At 42.2% G+C, this 19935-nt stretch overlaps 1 protein-coding gene across 13 annotated transcripts in view; it reads right to left on the bottom strand.

Moving 5' to 3' along the window:
• LOC125465044 (adhesion G protein-coupled receptor B2) overlaps positions 1–19935 on the bottom strand; it is a 687705-nt gene that overhangs the window by 490320 nt on the left and 177450 nt on the right. For 12 of the 13 annotated variants that reach the window (XR_007250162.2, XM_059654252.1, XM_048558109.2 and 9 more), the window contains one exon: positions 4635–4799. Coding sequence is in view for 12 of the 13 variants with exons in the window: in XM_059654252.1 (XP_059510235.1) it covers positions 4635–4799 (165 nt within the window). In the remaining variant the exon portion in view is untranslated. Of the gene's footprint in view, positions 1–4634; positions 4800–5770; positions 5819–19935 lie in introns of those variants that run through there. The other variant, XM_048558112.2, reaches the window with a different exon arrangement.

A 19935-nucleotide genomic window follows, 5' to 3' on the forward strand; every position in this document is an offset into this window, starting at 1 on the left:
CCCATCCTGCTACGCCCTTATCCAGGTCGTTTATAAAAATGACGAACAGCAGTGGACTCAACACCGAACCTTGCAGTACACCACTAGTAACTGGACTCCAGGATGAGCATTTCCCATCAACCATCACCCTCTGTCTTCTTTCAGCAAGCCAATTTCTGATCCAACTGCTATATCTCCCACAAACCCATTACTCCGCATTTTGTACAATAGCCTACTGTGGGGAAACTTATCAAAAGCCTTGCTGAAAGCCATATATACCACATCAACCAGTTTACTCTCATCTACCTGTTTGGTCACCTTCTCAAAGAACTCAATAAGGTTTGTGAGGAAATCCTATCTCTTATAACCTTTTCCAACACTTTACCAACAACTGAAGTAAGGCTCACTGGTCTATAATTACCAGGGTTGTCGCTACTCCCCTTCTTGAAGAGGGGAACCACATTTGCTATCCTCCAGTCTTCTGGCACTATTCCTGTAGACAATGATGAGTTAAAGATCAATGCCAAAGGCTCGGCAATCTCCTCCCTGGCTTCCCAGAGGATCCTCAGATAAATCCCATCCAGCCCAAGGTACTTATCAATTTTCACACTCTGTAGGATTTCTAATACCTCTTCCTTGTGAACCTCAATCCCACCTAGTCTAGTAGCCTGTATCTCAGTATTCTCCTCGACAACATTGTCATTTTCTAGAGTGAATACTGTCAAAAAATATTTTTTTAGTGCTTCCCCTATCTCATCTGACTCCATACACAACTTACCACTACTATCCTTGATTGGCCCTTATCTTACTCTCGTTATTCTTTTATTCCTTATATACCTATAGAAAGCCTTAGGGTTTACCCTGATCCTATCTGCCAACAACTTCTCATGTCTCCTCCTGGCTCTTCTGGGCTCTCTCTTTCCTGGCTAACTTGTAACCCTCAAGCGCCCTAACTGACCCTTCACATCTCATCCTAACATAAGCCTTCTTCTTCCTCTTGACCAGAGATTCCACTTCCTTCGTAAACCACGGCTCCCACGCTCAACAGCTTCCTCCCTGCCTGACAGGTACATACTTATCTCAGACACACAGGAGCTTTTCCTTGAATAAGCTCCACATTTCTAATGTGCCCATCCCCTGCAGTTTCCTTCCCCATCCTATGCTCCCTCAATCTTGCCTAAGCTCATCGTAATTGCCTTTCCCCCAAGCTATAACTCTTGCCCGGTGGTATACACCTATCCCTTTCCATCACTCAAGTAAACATAACAGAATTGTGATCGCTATCACCAAAGTGCTCACCTACTTCCAAATCTAACACCTGGCCGGGCTCAGTACCCAGTACCAAATCTAATGTGGCTTCGCCCCTTGTTGGCCTGTCTACATACTGTGTCAGGAAGCCCTCCTGCACACACTGGACAAAAACTGACCCATCTATAGTACTCAAACTATAGTGCTCCCGGTCAATATTTGGAAAGTTGAAGTCCCTCATGACAACTATCCTGTCTCTCTCACTCCTATCGAGAATCATCTTTGCTATCCTTTCCTCTACATATCTGGGACTATTCGGAGGCCTATAGAAAACTGCCAACAGGGTGACCTCTCCCTTCCTGTTTCTAACCTCAGCCCATTCTACCTCAGTTGACGAGTCCTCAAACATCCTTTCTGCAACTGTAATACAGTCCTTGACCCACAATGCCACACCTCCCCCTCTTTTACCATCTTCTCTGTTCTTACTGAAACACCTAAATCCTGGAACCTGCAACAACCATTCCTGTCCCTGCTCTATCCATGTCTCCGAAATGGCCACAACATTGAAGTCCCAGGTAGCAACCCATGCTGCTAGTTCACCCACCTTATTTCGGATGCTCCTGGCGTTGAAGTAGACACACTTCAAACCAACTTCTTGCTTGCCGGTGCCATCTTGCGTCCCTGAAACTTTATTTCAGACCTCCGTACTCTCAACCTTTTCTATACTCGAACTGCAATTTTGGTTCCCACTCCCCTGCTGAATTAGTTTAAACCCACCCGAATAGCCTTAGCGAATTCCCCCCCGCCAGGATATTGGTACGCCTCTGGTTCAGGTGAAGACCATCCCGCTTGTAGAGGTCCCACCTACCCCAGAAAGAGCCCAAAGTATGATCATAGTTAAAGTAAAATTCTTGTTTTGACATTCTAACTTACATTTTCTTCTGTCTTATTACATTCAACCCTGGTGATGGCCTTTACTATGTGTAAGATATCATGCTGAGAAAATGAAAATATCATCAATTTAAAAAAATCTTTTCTGTATCTTTTGTGATTTATTATCGACCATAATTTGTGATTTTACTTATGTAGATGATCAGCCTTGATATTGTTGGATGGTTTAAGCATTCAAATGCCATATTCCAACTCTTATTTCTGATGTTCTTATGTTTCATGAAGGAAGTTGGCTGCATTGCTTTTAAGCCAACTTTTTAATGTCAGTATCATGTCTGTAAGTAGTTTTATGCAACAAGCTGTCGACATTTAACCAAGACAGAACAGCATGTAAATGGTGGAGAAGAACTGTACTGCTAGAAAGTCTGGGTTTTTTCAAAGCACCACTTAGATGGAATTTGTATTATATATCTATATTTTTAGTTGAATTTTGAAATAAAGGCAGAAGAATTTTGGTCAGTTCTGTGAAATTTGATCTTAAAAAATCAGAAAGACAGTTTGGAACAGTGACCAGAATGCTTCATTGTTAGGAAAGCACCTGACGAACCCTGTAGTGTTAGTAGGGTAGATGTTTATAATGGTGAATTTACGACAGACAAAGCGAATAGAACAAACCAGTAATTTTGTTTTGATTTCAGAGCAGAATGATATATATACTTTTTAAAAACTGAATTCAGACGAATGAGAATACAGGTCAGTACAAAGGAACCAGTCACCTCAGCAGCTTTTTTTCTAGTCTGCGAAGTTCCTAAGGCAGGAAAGCTTGTGTAAAAGCTGTTAAGCATCAGAACTGAGAAAGGTTAGGTCTCAGAATTGTGAGAGGCTCATGACCACACATTGGGAAAGGAGTCATAAAAACGACATCACAGTCCATGGAAAAGAAATTGGAAGGAGTCACTTAATTAGAATCTTTAAATGGCTGAAATGGGAAGATAATTCCTCTGGATTTGACAGTCTGTAACAGATAGAATTGGGTAACAAAAGGCAACTTTATTTTGCTTTTTGTGTGAAAATCATTCTAATTTTATTTCTATTTTATGTCATAATCTGGCATGAGGTCGCACAGGAGTGATACTTACGATCTCAGGAAAAGGATAATTATGTCAGGTTGAGGTGGGGGACATGAGACAGTCATGAGTCCCACCAATATATTGAGTCAGGGCAGGTATAGTTGAGGTGTGTTTGGTAAGTTGAGGGCGTCAGCTTAATAGTTTCCCAGGAGTTAGACTAAGTTTTTAATTATCTAACTTCCAGGGTAAGTGTGAACTGAAGTTGAACCCTCTGAATTCTTTATTACAATCATGTATCAAAGGGTTCCAGTTGCAGAGAAATCGTCCACGACATTTTCGACTGTATGGGCAATTCCAACAAAGTCTGCTACATCTGATATTCGGAAGGGTCCTGGCAAACAACTCCAGTCTGTGATGCAGAAATGACTCTCTGGCTATCAGAATATCTGGGCCAAAGTTTGATTATTAAAGAACATCTGCAGCATGGTGCAAATGCATTTCAATGATCAAGCATCACAATAACCACAAACAAAATGAGAAGTTGTTGGGAATGCTCAGCAAGGCTGGCAGCCTCTGTGAAGAAAAAGTCAGAGTCAACGCATTGAGGAAGGGTCACCAGACCCAAAACATTAACTTTGATTTTTTTCTGCACAGATGCTGCCAGATGTGCTCAGCTTTTTCAGCAACCTTTGCATTTGTTCCTGATTTACAGCATCTGCAGTTTTTTTGGTTTTTATTCACAACAACCAACTGCATATTAAATGTTTGATATTTCAAGTCAAGATTCATTTTAATATTTGTTCAGTAGTACAATCAGCTGGAATCAGAACACTACATTAAAATAACCATGCTTATTGATTGACATAGCTCTCCTTTGTTGTAAACAGTGACTATAGATTCAAAGAAACTCTTTGTAGTGACAAGAAAGAATATTTAATGAAGAGACACTTGGTTGCATGGCACTACTTCTGGTGGTGCGAGACCTTGATTCCCCAGATACAGACAGCTCCACTGGCTTCAAACTGCACAGTCTGTGCAGCATTTGTCTGTCATGTAATTGAAGAAAAGCCTCAGGACACAGGCATTAAGCGTATTATGCTGCCTATCCAGAGAACAGTTAGCATGAGCACTGCTAGAATTGAAATTTATGTATATATTTCTTCCCCATTTGTATATATGACAATTCTGAGTTTACTAATTTATCTATGGCAGTAATGCACATTTACTTCAAGTGAGGCAAGTTCAAATTAATCTTAAATATTAATCTGTGATAAATTAATAGAGGAATGCTATTTCAACATATTATGCATTCTTTTGCTATTATTTCCAACAGCAGTTTCAAACAATATCTATTCTTGTTGGATACCACTTTGTTGGTCAGTTAAATTAGCTTCAAAGACAGCAATCAGTGCTGTTAGGCAAAATTGCACCATGTATTAAAGATACCTGGACATGTAGCTGAATTATTGCAAACACGTGTTTCTCTTAGAGGACCGCTGCACAGAGTTCCATAGGGGGATGCTACACATGATCTTGTTCGCACCTGTGATCCCATACCACATGTGAGTGAGCATACACTCCATTGAGACCACTCTTCAGCAGCAGGATCTCCTGATAAAAGAAAAAGAAGTCAAAACTAATCAGTCTATTAACAGTATCAATTTAGTAAAATAATTCAGAGACTGTGTTGTTGATCAATACTCAACAAAACAATATCTTATTCATAATTTTTCCTTATATGAATTCACTCCCACTGAAAAAAAGAGTGAAATGCAAGTTTTCTGGTTCCAGTCAGAAAACAGAAAAAAAGCCTGACCTAATAAATGAAGGCTTTGAAATTATGCAGAAGCCAAAGAGTTGTGAGATCATTTTAGCGTATCTGTTTAACACTTTCAACCTATTACTCCTTTCTGATGTTGAATTGTTTGTTGAAGTTTTCAACCATATTATTCAACTGACTTTCTCATTTCTAGAGGACACTGGAGTCACTGACCTTCTTTTCTTTTTTTTTCTTCCAATTCCCAATAACCATCAGAATCTCTGACTAAAAACAAACCTGGATGTGAGTTTGCTCGCTGAGCTGGAAGGTTTGTTTTCAGACGTTTCGTCACCATTCTAGATAACATCATCAGTGAGCCTCCGACGAAGCTTTGTCGGAGGCTCACTTATGACGTTACCTAGAATGGTGACGAAATGTCTAAGAACGAACCTTCCAGCTCAGTAAGCAAACTCACATCCAGAACCTCAACCTGAGCTACAAATCTTCTCAAAATTCGCTAAAAACAAACCATTTACTCCTTAACCGCTGTAAATAACACTCCATTATAGGCGACTGGATGTCATGTCGCAAATGTCCTGCATTGATTCTTCCTTCAATTTTTGTTCCCTCTTACTTCTTGAAGATGCCTTTAGTCTTGGCTTAGTGCAACCTCACATTTGAATTGCTGGGTTCATTAACCTACCACCCAAATAAATGACAGCAGAAAAAGCCATAGGTGAACAAATACTACATTATTTCTTGAATGCATAGACATATATATATATATATATATATATATATATATATATAATATCATATTTACCTTTATAGTAGCATCCAGATATATTTACACAAAGAATCCCAAAGTTTTTCAGTCCCGTTTTCATCCGTTATTGAAAGAAATATATCATTTCATTGTTCGCAGTTCAGTGAAAGTTCTTTGGGATGATCCCAGTATGGAGGGATTGTCTTCTCAGCAAAGGCTAAACAGATTGGGACTCTACTCATTGTAATTTAGAAGCAAGAAAGGCAATCTCACTGAAAAACAGAGGATACTTAAGGGGCGCAACATGGTAAATACTGGCAGAATGTTTCTTCTCATGGGAGAGTCTAGGAGACGGCATAGTCTCAGAATTGATGTATGCAGATTTCAGATTGAGATGAGGAGGAACTTCTTTCACAGGGTTGACTGTCTTTGGTACTCCATGCTACAGAGAGCTGAGGAGCAGAATTCTTGTGTATACTGAGGGCTGAGATAGATAGATTAAAAATCAGTAAAGGAAAAAATGGCTATTGGGAAAGGGGAGGAAAATGGATGTGTGGAATGTTGGATCAGCCATGATCCTATTGAATGACGGACTAAGCTCGAAGAGCTGAATGACTACTCTGGTTTCTATGTTTATCATCTTATAGTCTAAGCATGCCAGCTTATGAAACCATGAATTAAAAATGAGTTTGAGCCAGATTTAACACTTATGCTAGGTAATTAAACTCAGATTTGTACCTTCTGTTTGATATTTTTTTTTCAGTATAGGTTGCTCATCCTGGATATGAATGTCACCTGCAGATAATCCAATTGGGGTAAAAATACTGAAGCCAGAAATGAGAATACACAAAATAACAGTATTTCAGGTAACTGGCAAAGCAGGGATGTGTAGGTTAGGTAGATTAGCTATGATATATGCAGGGTTACAGGGATAGGGGAGGGGTGTGCTGGGTCTGGGTAGAATACTCTTCAGAGGTTAAGTGTGGACTCAGTGAGCTGAATGGCCTGCTTCCGCACTGCAGTGACTCTATGATTCTGGAAACAAACTGCTAGTCAGTAATCTTCTACTGGCGGTCAAAGTGCTGTTTGAGAGCAAAGATGATAGCCTCTTCCATCAGGTTGCTAATGATTGACAATAAACATAATGTTGGAATCTACTCAACAATGTGGAAAACTACCCAGGTATATTCTTTACACACAAAGCCAATATGGCCAATTACCAAACCATCAGTCTACACTTGATCATCAATAAATTATAACAGAAGGTGCCATCAACAGCACTATAAAACAACACCTGATTAGCGACAATCTGCTCATTAACAATTAGACTGGGTTCTGCCAGAGCCACTCAGCTCCTAACCTCATTCCTGTTTTGGTTCAAACATGGACAAAAGTGCTGAAGTCCAGAGATGAGATGAGAGATACTGCCCTCGAAATCAAGGCAGCATTTGACCATGTGAGAACAAGTAGCCCCAGCAAAACTGGAATCAATAGGAATCAGAGGCAAAGTCTCTACAAGTTGGAGTCATACCTGGCACATAGGAAGATGACTGTGTCTGTTGAAGGTCAGTCATCTCAACTCCAGTACTTCTCTGCAAGAGTTCCTCCAAGTAGCATCTGAGACATGAGCAGCTTCAGCTGCTTCATCAATGGCCTTCCCTCCATCATATGGTCAGAAGTAGGGATGTTCATCGATGAGTTGACAATAATCATGACTCTTTGCAACTCCTCAGATATTGAAGCAGTCCATATGCAAATACAACAAGGTATTGAAACTTTCCAGGCTTGGGGTTACAAGTGGCACAAAACATTCATACCACACAATTGCCAGACTATGACCACTACTAATATGGCACAATCTAACCACAGCCCTTTGACATTCAATAGCCTTACCATCAAGTCAAAAGTGTGATGGTATACTCCCTACTTCCTGGATGAGTGCAACTCCAACAACACTCAAGAAGCTTGACACTATTCAGGACAAAGCCTGGTTGGCACCACATTCAGAAGCATCCACTCCCTCAACCACCGATGCTCAGCAGCAAAAGTATGTGCTATCACCAAGACGTAGTGCAGAAATTCAAAGATCCTTAGACAACATCTTCCAAATACATGATCACTTATATCAAGAAGGACAAGGGCAGCAGATATATGGGAACATCATCACCTACAAAGTTTTCCTGTAAGTCACTCGCGATCTTGACTTGGAAAAATATCACCATTCCTTCACTGTCACTGGATTAAAATTCTATAATGCCTTCCTTAATGGCATTGTAAGTTTACCTACAGTACATGGACTGCAGCAGTTCAAGAAGGCAGCTCACTACCAATGTCTCTTGGACAACGAGGACAGGCAATGTATGCTGGCCAGCCTCCTTCCACAAAAGAATTTTTAAAACTGTCCGTGTCCAAATGCAACAAGACCTGGACAAATTCCTGATTTGGGCTGATAAATGGCAGGTAAGATTTAAATTGTCAAGCAATGAACATCACCAACAACAGAATATCTAACTGTAGTGAGAAAAAAATCCTTTCATCTGATTAACACATAATGAAACTTGAAGTTCCATAGGTCCACAATAAGACCATAAAAAATTAGGAGTGAAAGTAGGCCGTTCAGTCCATGATTCTGCTCCACCATTCACTAGGATCATGGTTCATCTGAAATTCCTCACACCCAGTTTCCTGCATTTTCCCCATCCCTTGATTCCTGACTAATCAAGATTCTCTCGATCTTCGTGTTAAATATACAAAATGACTTTGGCCCCACAGCTCTCAGTGGCAAGGGGTTCTGAAGACTAACCCAACCCTGTGTGAAAAGGAATTCTTCCTCACTTCTGTCATACATTATCTGACACTATGTCCTCTGGTTCTAAGAGTCTCTCATGAGGGGAAACATCCTTTCAGCATTTAATCTGTCAAGCCCCTTAAGAATCCTGTGTGAAATCACTCTTCATTCTTCTAAACTATAGAGAGTAGAGTCCAAACTACTTTAATCTCTTTCCTCCTTTTTGGTGTTTTGCCCCTCTTAGTGCTCATCTACCCCGGCACGTCTTGGCCTTATATCTAGGCAGGTCTCATCCCAGTCTCTCAGTGGCTCATGGCGGGTTCCAGCCAGATCTCTCAGCGGCTTGTGGCAGATTCTGGCCTTGTCTCTCAGCAGCTCCTGGTGGGTCCCAGCCGGGTTTCTCAATTGTTTGGCAGCTCTCAGCCACTCATGGTGGGTCCTGGACTGGTATCTTGGCAACTCATGATCGTTCTCAGCATGGTCTCTCAGTGGGGTGGCAGATTCTGCACTGGTCTCTCGGCAGCTCGTGGTGGATACTGGGCTGGTCCACTTGGCAGCATGGCAAGTTTCAGCCTAGTCGCTTGGCAGTTCACCACAGTGTGTCAGTTCGGAATGCAAGTGGATCCTGCCCAGGAATGTTCCCAAGGCCCCAGAGAAGATTGGAGAGGCGGTGGGGATTGGTCAGTGAGGTGAGAGGAGCGGATAGGCAGATAGGAGAAGATGGACCGGTTATATCAGGTCAAGGAGGCGGGGATAAGATGGTTGGTTGGTTGGTCATGGGATGAGGCTGGGGGTGGGGAGATTTTAAAACTGGTAAAGTCCACATTTACGCCATTGGGCTGCAGGCTCCCAATTCCTCTGCTGTGTCTGTTCCCAAGATGAAGCATTCCACTCCCGATCATCCAAGATGTCCTCTTATTTCAAGGACCGCAACTTTCCCCCTTTGGTGGTTGAAAATGCTTTCAACCACATCTCTTGCTTTTCCTGCACCTCTGCCCACACATTCCCTCCCCCCAAAAAAATGACAGAATCCTCCGTGTCCTCACATATCAACCCAAAGAAATATTTCCCTCCCCACCCCTAACTGATTTTTGTAGGGGCCGCGCTCTCTGTGACTCCCTCATCCGCTCTACACTCCCCACTAGCCCCACCATCAACCACACCTGCCCTTACACCTACCCACTCACCTCCATTCAAGACACCAAGCAAACCTTTCACGTCAGACGTTCCCCGGCACATCCGTCAATGTGGTTTATTGCATCCGCTGCTCCCGATGTGGCCTCCTCTACATCGGTGAGACTATGCTGAGGCTCAGAGACCGCTTTGTACAGCACCTGCGCTCTGTTAGTGACAAACGACAACACTTTCCAGTCATGAACCAGTTCAACTCCCCTCACACTCCATGGGTGACATGTCCATCTTGGGCCTCCTCCAGTGTCACAATTACGGCACGCAGATTCTGGAGGAACAGCACATCATATTCCACCTTGGGAACCTACAGCCCAATAGCCTAAATGTGGCCTTTACCAGTTTCAAAATCTCCCCACTCCCAGCCTCATCCCACGACCAACCCTCCCTTTCATCCCCACCTCCTTGGCCTGATACAACTTATCCATCTTCTTTCCCACCTATCTGCTCCTCCAACCTCACTGGCCATTCCCCACCACTGCCTACATGCACTCACCTATCACCATCCCACCTACTTTCCCCACTCCCACCCCTCCTTTCTCTATTTATTGCTGAGCTCTCTTCCCCATTGCCCCATTTCTGAAGAAAGATCCTGACCCAAAACATCAATTTTCCTTCTCCTCTGATGTGGCTTGGCCTGCTGTGTCTCTCCAGCTCCAAACTGTGTTATTTCTGACACCAGCATCGACAGTTCTTACCATCTCAGATTGGAAAGGTGGCAATTTCAACATCAGTGATGGTATCTGCTGCCGCGGCATCGAAAACAGACAGCTGAGATATCTCAGAGTGAGATAAGCAGCAGATTCATTAAAGACTGTTGAATTTTCAACTTATTCCTTTTTGTTTCCTAGATTAAACTACAAAAGTCTTTAATGTTAACTATTATCTTATTTCTTATACGTCTCTGCTATTCTATGAAGTAATGTTTAACCGCTTTACTCTCGTTTCTCTTACTATTTTGTACCTAAGTTTTTTGTACCTAGGTACATTGATACATAAGATGGCACCATTCTACACTTTTCACTGTACTTGAGTACATGTACAATAAACTCAAAAACCATAATCTAAATTTCTCCACACTGGAATCATCATCTCTGAACTGCCTCCTACTAAATTATATCGTTCCATAAATAAGGGAAACAAAACTGCTTACATGATTCCAGACTTGGTCTCATCAGGTACCTCGGACAGTTGCAGTAAGAGTTCCCTACTCTTATACTTCAACATCCATGAAATAAGAACCAACATCCAATTTGTCTTCCTGATTACCTGAATCACCTGTGTGTTCACTTTCTGCGCTTTGTGCGCAAGAAACGCCACATCCCTTAGTTTGCAACCTTCTGCAGTTTTTCTGTTTAAACATTATGCTATTCCTTTGATCGCCCTTTCAAAATGAACACCTTCACATTTTCCAACATTGTATTCCATTTGTATTTGTACTCCATTTGGGAACTTCTTGTCCACTCACGTAACCTATCTATATCTCTCTTTATAAACTGTTCATACCTTTCCAGCAATCTGCATTTCAAAGTTTTTGTGTTGTCTGCAAATTTGGCTACAGTACATTCCAACCCAGGCTTCCTTATAACTCCTTAAGTTTTAAGATAGTTATGAATAAGGATAAGTCAGAACCTGGCTAATGAGAGTTCTGGACCAGCATGTTCCAGTCTGAAGGAAGGACACAGATGGCAAGGTAAAGAGTCCTTGGATAATGAGGGAGGGTGTGAATTTAGTGAAAAGGGAAAAGAAGCATTTGTAAGATTAAGATTAAGCTGAAATCATACAGGGCCTGTGAAAAATATAAAGAAAGCAGCAAAGTACTCATGCAGCATTTAGGAGAGGAAGAAGGGGCCTTGGCAAGTAGGGTTAAAGAGAATTCCAAGGTCTTCCATAGATACAAAAAAAAGATAACTAGGGAGAAGGTAGGACCACTCAAGGACACAGGAGAGAACTTGTACTTGAAGGCAGAAGATGTGGATGAGATCCTGAATGAGTACTTTGCATCAGTATTCACGCAGGAGAAGGATATGGAAGATAGTGAGATTCATGTAGAGCATGCTAATATGGTACAGCATTTTGAGATCTAGAAAGAAAGGGATAAGTCCCCAAGGCCCAATGGAATCTACCCAGGTAATTTACAGAGGCAAGCGAGGAGATTGCTAAGACCTTGACCAAGATCTTTGTATTCTCATTAGCTACTGGAGAGGTCCCAGAGGACTGGTTCCTCTGTTCAAGAAGGGAAATAGGGACAATTGCGGAAACTATAGACCAGTGAGTCTCACATCAATGGTTGGAAAGCTGTTGGAGAGAATTCATATGGATGGTATTTATGCACATTTGGAAAAGGATGGCCTAATTAGGGGCTGTCAGCATGGCTTTGTGCAGGGCACGTCATGTCTTACTAACTTGATTGAATTTCTCAAGGAGGTGACAAAGGTGATTGATGAGGGTACAGCAGTGGATGTTGTTTACATAGATTTTAGTAAGACTTTTGACAAGGTCCCTTATGGAAGACTTATCCAGAAAAATAAGATGCATGGAATCCACGGTGATTTGGCTATGTGGATTCAGAATTAGCTTTCCAGTAAAAGGGAGAGGATAGTGGTAGATGGGTGTTTTTCAGGTTGGAGTGGTATTCCACAGGGATCCGTATTGGGGCTTCTGCTGTTTGTGAAATATATAAATGGCTTAGATGAAAATGTAGATGGTTGGGTTAGTAAGTTTGCAGATGATTCAAGATCGGTGGAGCAGGGTATGGTGTAGAAGGTATGGAAAATAAAAGTTGAAAACTATCAGGATAATGGGAGTCTGGCAAAGACTGTTTCAAACAAGTAATCACACATTCAGCAAGATGTGACAAGAAAGGGAGATTGAACAAGGGACAAAGCTAATAAATCAGTTCAGCCACAGCAGTTATGAGGCACACAGACAAGCATGGATAAACATGGAATAACAACTAAGTGACTAGAGTCGATAAAGTAGAGTAATTGTGAGCATTTGTGCTGGCATGTGTAGGTTAGATGTGACGTGTGATAAGATAAGATAAATACTAACAGAAGGGAGTGAGATCACTTTAAGGTAGGGGTCACTTTAAGGTTGGAAAACCATTGTGGCGGAACTAGCAGCAGAAACTTATTTATAATAGAATAAATTAGAGATAAGTCAGATGTAGATGAAACCATTGTGGCAAGATAAGAAATAAATAGTCATTGTACCATGAATTAAACCATAGTGGCGGGAGTGGAAAGATAAGACAGGCTGACTTCATTGATTTGAGATAAGATAACTCGGACTGTCCCAGTTGGGCATGCTGATAAGCTGAGCAAGAGGTTGATAACAGAAGGGTATAAGAAGTGTAAGCCAAAGAGGCTCGGGGACACTCTAGGAAAATACTTCTGGATTGTCACGGCTTTTATTTGCAAATAAAAGATCATCTTCTTGAGGAACTCTCCACACTTCCGAGTGATTTTCTACCACAAAGGTTGCCTTAAGATACAGTAGGATATGGATCAGTTGCAGATATGGGCGGAGAAACGGCAGATGGAGTTTAATCTGGGAAAATGTGATGTGCTGCACTTTGGGAGATCAAATGTTAAGGAAAAGTATACAAGTTAATTGCAGGACCCTGAACAGCACTGATGTACAGAAGGATCATGGGGTTCAAGATCATAGCTCCTTGCAAGTGGCCATGCAAGTAGATACGGTGGTAAAGAAGGTATACGACATGCTTGCCTTTATTGGTCAAGGAACTGAGTACAAGCGTCAGAAGGTCATGTTGCAGCTTTCTAAGATTTTGTTTAGGCCACACTTAGGCTATTGCATTCACTTCTGGTCGCCACATTACAAAAACGATATGGAGGCTTTCAACAGGGTGGAGAAGAGATTTGCCAAGATCCTGCCTGGGTTGCATTACATGAGCTGTAAAGGTCAGGCCAGAGAAACTAGAGTTGTTTCTCTGGAGCAGCAGAGGCTGAGGCTGGTGGAGGCAGATACAATATGGGCATTTAATACTCTTTTAACTAAGCAGTTAATTTGCAAGGAATAGAGGAATATGGACCAATGGCAGGTAGAAGGGATTAGTTTAATTTGGTGTCATGATCGATACAACATCAAGGCCCATTCCTGCGCTGTATTGTTCGACGTTCTAGTCTGTACTTTTTTTGAATTCTGTTCACCACGGTTTATTCAAGCAAATGGAGGGGAGTGGTATTCATATGATGTTGCACTCCATCCTCAAAAAACATTAGTTTTTATTCTGTTTCCTTATATTTATTGACTGCAACTATTTCACATTATGTGTTCCTACATGTGCTACTTAAAAGCATAACCAATCACAGCTTGTGCATTTTTCATATCAGGTTCTTAGTAATGCCACAAGCTTATAATTTGTCATCTTCAGGTTAATACATTGTTTTTGTTGCTTGTTCCTTTCAGTACCTTTATTTCATGCTACTGAGGGTGAAGGGGTGTTGTGGTTCCAGATTGGGGTAAACAGAGTTGGTCTGATGGCAGGGCAGTGTATTTGGATCCAGACCTGGGAATCGGTTTCAGGTCCGGTGGCAAGGTATCTGGGTCAGGTCGAGCAGCAAGGTAAGGGAATGTTAGGACCGGAATGGGTGAAGTGGGGGTTGAATTTACACCAGCGAAGCGAGGGTCTGGCAGCGGGTAAGAATGGTCAAGTCCTGTACAAACGTGATTGGGTTCTGAGTTGGGGGGAGGTAGATGTTGTATTCCTGGAGATGTACATCAGCTTTTAGTGGGTGAGGCGCAGTCAGGTGCAGAGTGAATGAAGTGGCATCAGCTTTCAGGGAGTAAATAGGGATTAGCTCTCAATATTGAAGAATGTTGGTCCATGTTAGGCGATGAGATAGCAGGGTCATGTCCAGAGCAGGGGAAGGGATTCGGGGCTGGAATGAGTGAAGCAGGGCTGAGTCTGGAACAAGTGAAGGGGTTTCTAGAATTTCGAGAACTGGAGTGAAGCAATAACTTGAACTATGGGCATATGCTCAAAATAAGGAGAGAGATTCAGGACATGTGGAAGAACTTCTTCTCCCAAACGGTAGTCAGTCTATAGAATTCCCTGCCCAGTGAAGGAGTTGAGGCTACCTTGTTGGATCATTTTAAGGGAAAGATAGATAGGTTTTTGAACAGTAAAGGAATGAAGGGTTATGGTGAGCTGGCAAAGTTGATGCAGCTCAGTCCTTAAAAAGATCAGCCACGATCTTATTGAATGGTGGAGCAGATTTGAGGGGCCAGATGGCCTAATCCTGCTCCTACTTTGTATGATCTTATGTACCTAAGCAGGATAATCGGGTTGGATCTGGAGCAGGTCCAGAGGAGTAAGTTCCTGGTGTGTCAAGTCAGGATGTAAGTGGTCTGCAGGGCGATGTTGTTAAGAGTGTGAGAGTTAATTCTCAGGTTAGTTGAGTAGTTACTTAGGAGTTAGCCAACGATGCCAGCCGAAGATTGCAGGAACAGCACCTCATACTTCACATGGGAACCCTACAGCCCAATGGTATCAATGTGGATTTCACAAGCTTCAAAATCTCCCCTCCCCCAACCGCACCCCAAAACCAGCTCGTACCCGCCTCCCTAACCTGTCCTCCCACCTATCAACTCCTCCCACCTCAAGCCCGACCCCCATCTCCTACCTACGTGACTCATCCCACCTCCTTGACCGATCTGTCCTCCCTGGACCGACCTATCCCCTCCCTAACTCTCCACCTACACTTATCTTTACTGGGTACAACCCCGCCTTCTTGACCTGTCCATCTCCTCTCCACCTATCTTCTCCTTTGTCCATCTTCTCTCTGCCTCCCCTTTCTCCCTATTTGTTTCAGAATCTCCTTCCCCTCCCCCATTTCTGAAGAAAGGTCGAGACCAGAAACGTCAGCTTTCCTGCTCCTCTGATGTTGCTTGGCCTGCTGTGTTCATCCAGCTCTACACCTCGTTGTCTCAGATTCTCCAGCATCCGCAGATCCTACTTTCTCTGCAACAGATTTAATTGTCATTTTTTTTCTGAGTATCGATTTATTTCACTTAATTGAAAACCTCTAAATTCTACAATTTAAGTAGAGACTTTTAGAGAGTTCCAGGTGTAGAGGAATTTGCTAGTGAAATCTTCATTCTTTTGAAACAAAGAAACCTACAGCACAGGAACAGGCCCTTCGGCCCTCCAAGCCTGCGCCGATCAAGATCCTCTGTCTAACCTGTCATCTATTTTCTAACGGTCTGTGTCCATTTGCTCCCTGCCCATCCATGTCCCATTCCAAATATGTCTTAAAAAACGCTCACGTGTCTGTGTCTACCACCTCCGCTGGCAACGCTTTCCAGGCGCCCACCTCTGTGTAAAGAACTTTCCACACATATCTCCCCTAAACTTTCCTCCTCTCACTTTGAACTCATGACCCCTAGCAATTGAGTCCCCCACTCTGGGAAAAAGCTTTTTGCTATCCATCGTGTCTATACCCCTCATGATTTTGTAGACCTCAATCAGGTCCCCCCTCAATCTCCATCTTTCTAATGAAAATAATCCTAATCTACTCAACCTCTCTTCATAGCTAGCACCCTCCATACCAGGCAACATCCTGGTGAACCTCCTCTGCATCCTCTCTAAAGCATCCACATCCTTTTGGTAATGTGGCGACCAGAACTGTACACAGTACTCCAAATGTGGTCGAACCAAAGTCCTACACAACTGCAACATGAACTGCCAACTCTTGTACTCAATACCCCACCCAATGAAGGAAAGCATGCCATATGCTTCTTGACCACCCTATTGACCTGTGTTGTCACCTTCAGGGAACAATGGACCTGAACACCCAGATCTCTCTGTTCATCAATTTTCCCTAGGACTTTTCCATTTACTGTATAGTTCACCCTTGAATTTGGTCTTCCAAAATGCATCACCTCGCATTTGCCCGGATTGAACTCCATCTGACATTTATCTGCCCAACTCTCCAGCCTATCTATAATCTGCCGTAATTTCTGACAGTCCCCTTCACTATCTGCTACTCCACCAATCTTAGTGCCATCTGCAAACTTGCTGATCAGACCACCTACACCTTCCTCCAAATCATTTACATATATCACAAACAACAGTAGTCCCAGCACAGATCCCTGTGGAACACCACTGGTTACAGGTCTCCAATTTGAGAAACTCCCTTCTACTACTACCCGCTGTCTCCTGTTGCCCAGCCAGTTTTTTATCCATCCAGATAGCACACCCTGGACCCCATGTGACTTCACTTTCTCCATCAGCCTGACATGGGGAACCTTATCAAATGCCTTACTGAGGTCCATGTATATGACATCTGCAGCCTTTCCCTCATCAATCAACTTTGTCACGTCCTCAAAGAATCCTATTAAGTTGGTAAGACATGACCTTCCCTGCACAAAACCATGTTGCCTATCACTGATACGCCCATTTTCTTCCAAATGGGAATAGATCCTATCCCTCAGTATCTTCTCCAGTAGCTTCCCTACTACTGACGTCAGGCTCACCAGTCGATAATTACCTGGATTATCCTTGCTGCCCTTTTTAAACAAGGGGGCAACATTAGCAAGTCTCCAGTCCTCTAGGACCCCCAACTTCCTATTTCTGAGTTCTACCCATATTGCCTCACTGCTTGAGTCCTCCATGGGGCCCTCCTTCAGTGCGGCTGTGATATTGTCTTTGGCCATTACTGCAACTCCTCCACCCCTTTTACCTCCCTCTCTATCCCGCCTGAAGCATCAATATCCTGGGACAACTAGTTGCCAGTCATGCCCTTCCCTCAACCAAGTCTCAGTAATAGCAATAACATCATTACCTCCAGGTACCGATCCAAGCCCTAAGCTCATCTGCCTTGTCTAGTACACTTCTCGCATTAAAACAAATGCACCTCAGACCACCTGTCCCTTTGTGTTCATCATCTGCTCCCCAACTACTATTCCCTTTAGTCACACTAACTCCATTATCTAGTTCCCTACAGGCTTTCGTTTTTAACATCTTTTCTGTCCAATATTTGGTTCCCATCCCCTGCCACATTAGTTTAAACCCTCCCCCACAGCATGAGCAAAAGCACCCCCAAGGACACCGGTTCCAGTCTGCTGCAATAGGACTTTCACATGATCTCCATAAGGAACAATCATCTACGCTGGAGTAATAACTTTCCCGCCATCAAAAAAGCAACAGTAAAAAGCTAGAGTCTTAATGTCACAGGTGATCAACCCCCAAAATGAGCTTGATCCATCTATAATGATTTATTTTTCCTCGGCCCTGTCATAAAATTCTTAATCTAGATTGACTCATTACAACTAACACCAAAGGCTTCAATCCTCAAGAGGTCTCGTGTGTTAGTTCCAAGCTTTAATGTCAAGTATTTGAATATGTTAGATGTCCCTAATATATCCCTTGTTAACAAAGTCATCATATTGTCAACACCAAACAATTCCCTTAAGCATCTTTTCCGAAACCGATCTCAAACTGACAGTTCTATCATGACCTGGGCTCACCTTTTTAATTTTTAAATTATATTTGCTTACTTCTAGTCAACAGGAACTATCTCGGAAGGAGTGTGTTACTAAATGCATTGGCTAGATAGCGACTAGTAGAAAATGTCCCATCTCCGAGATGATCCTCTCATTCAACTGTGCTACATTTAAGCAAATAATTAATTTTAAAACAACATATTTATCTATTTTAATAATGGTAATGAGATCATTGAACTCATTAAATTCTAATAGAGAAAAGAACGTTCTGCTTAACTGGAATTTATGCAGATATTTTCTGATCAACCTGTTGAGAGGTAATACCATACATCTCTGGAGCTGGTGGTGCATTAACCCAGGCCTCCTGGTTCAGAAGTGGGGACACTTCCACTGCAAACTAGCTCCTGTAATTTGAATTTGTGCAATGGCTCGTAAGCCCTTTATGTTTGGTTCTGAAAGTCCCATCACCAATTTAGAAAATTAAATCATTGATCAAATCACAATTAACAAACTCTGCTCACCAAGGCTATGTCACAACAATAAGAAACAATAAAAGATAAGGAAAACAAGAGAGGGAGCTAAATCAAAATGGAGTAGAAGATAATGTCTTCCAACCTGCAGAAGCAAATTATTCATTAAATCACTTTTCACGATCTCTGTTGTTGGTTACTATTAGTTAATTGGACAGGGAAACTGCGTCTGTTTACACAATTCACATTGTTAAATCTGGAATGAGTTTTTTTTTCCTTTATTCTTTCATGGGATGAGGGTGTCACTGGCAAGGCAGCATTTATTGCCCATCCCTAATTTCCCAAAGGCAGTTCAGAATCAACCACATTGCTGTGGGTCTGGAATCACATGTAGGCTAGGCCATATAAGGATGGCAGTTTCCTTCCCTACAGGGCATTAGTGAACCAGATGGGTGTTTTTATCCCTGACAATCGATTCATTATCATCGTGAGACAGTTAATTCCAGATATTTTTATTTTTATTGAATTCAAGCTTCACCACCTGCCGTGACGGGATTTGAACCTTAGTTCCCAGACCGGTATTTGGGTCTCTGGATTAACAGTCCAGCGATAATACTGCTAGCCCATTGCTGTATATATTATCTGCCTGGTTTATCTTAGCTCAGCAGAGACTCTCTCTCTCTCTCTCTGAAGTCAAAAGGTTCATTCACAGAACTTTAACAATTTTATAACTTAAACAAGCTTAACATACACGTCTTTGCAGAATGTCCAGGTTGCCAGAACATCCTGTGGACTTTGACCCATAGGCTCAGCACAATTGTTGGAATGAACCAACCCATTCAAATACAGATCAATTACTACTAACCATTACAAACATCACTAATGGTAGCCAATAGTTTGTAGAAAAAACAGCACAGGTGATTGGTGATGGGGGAAACAATGATTTTCCACAACAAAAAGAAAATAAACAAGCATGACTTGCTTCAACTCACACAAGGGTTAGCTCTTCAAGGCAGATGTCAGAATTTCAATGAGTTGAAAACAAGTGCCCAAAATAGGCACTGCGTAAAATATTTGCCTATATAATTGAAATCCAAGGTCATGGAAAATCATCAACATTGTACAAGTTGATGGGTGCAAAAGAGTTAATGTGGAAGACTGTATTAAGAACAAGCCAATATCACACAGCCTCAGGTGGAGAAAGTCTAATTCTACATCCTGATATAAACAGATATGCATTCAATGCATTTGTCATTACGTCTAACTAGTCAATGTAAATTATACCTATTGCTATTTAGTAGTAA

This window comes from Stegostoma tigrinum, chromosome 24, assembly GCF_030684315.1.
Source record: "Stegostoma tigrinum isolate sSteTig4 chromosome 24, sSteTig4.hap1, whole genome shotgun sequence".
Classification (NCBI taxonomy): Eukaryota; Metazoa; Chordata; class Chondrichthyes; order Orectolobiformes; family Stegostomatidae; genus Stegostoma; species Stegostoma tigrinum.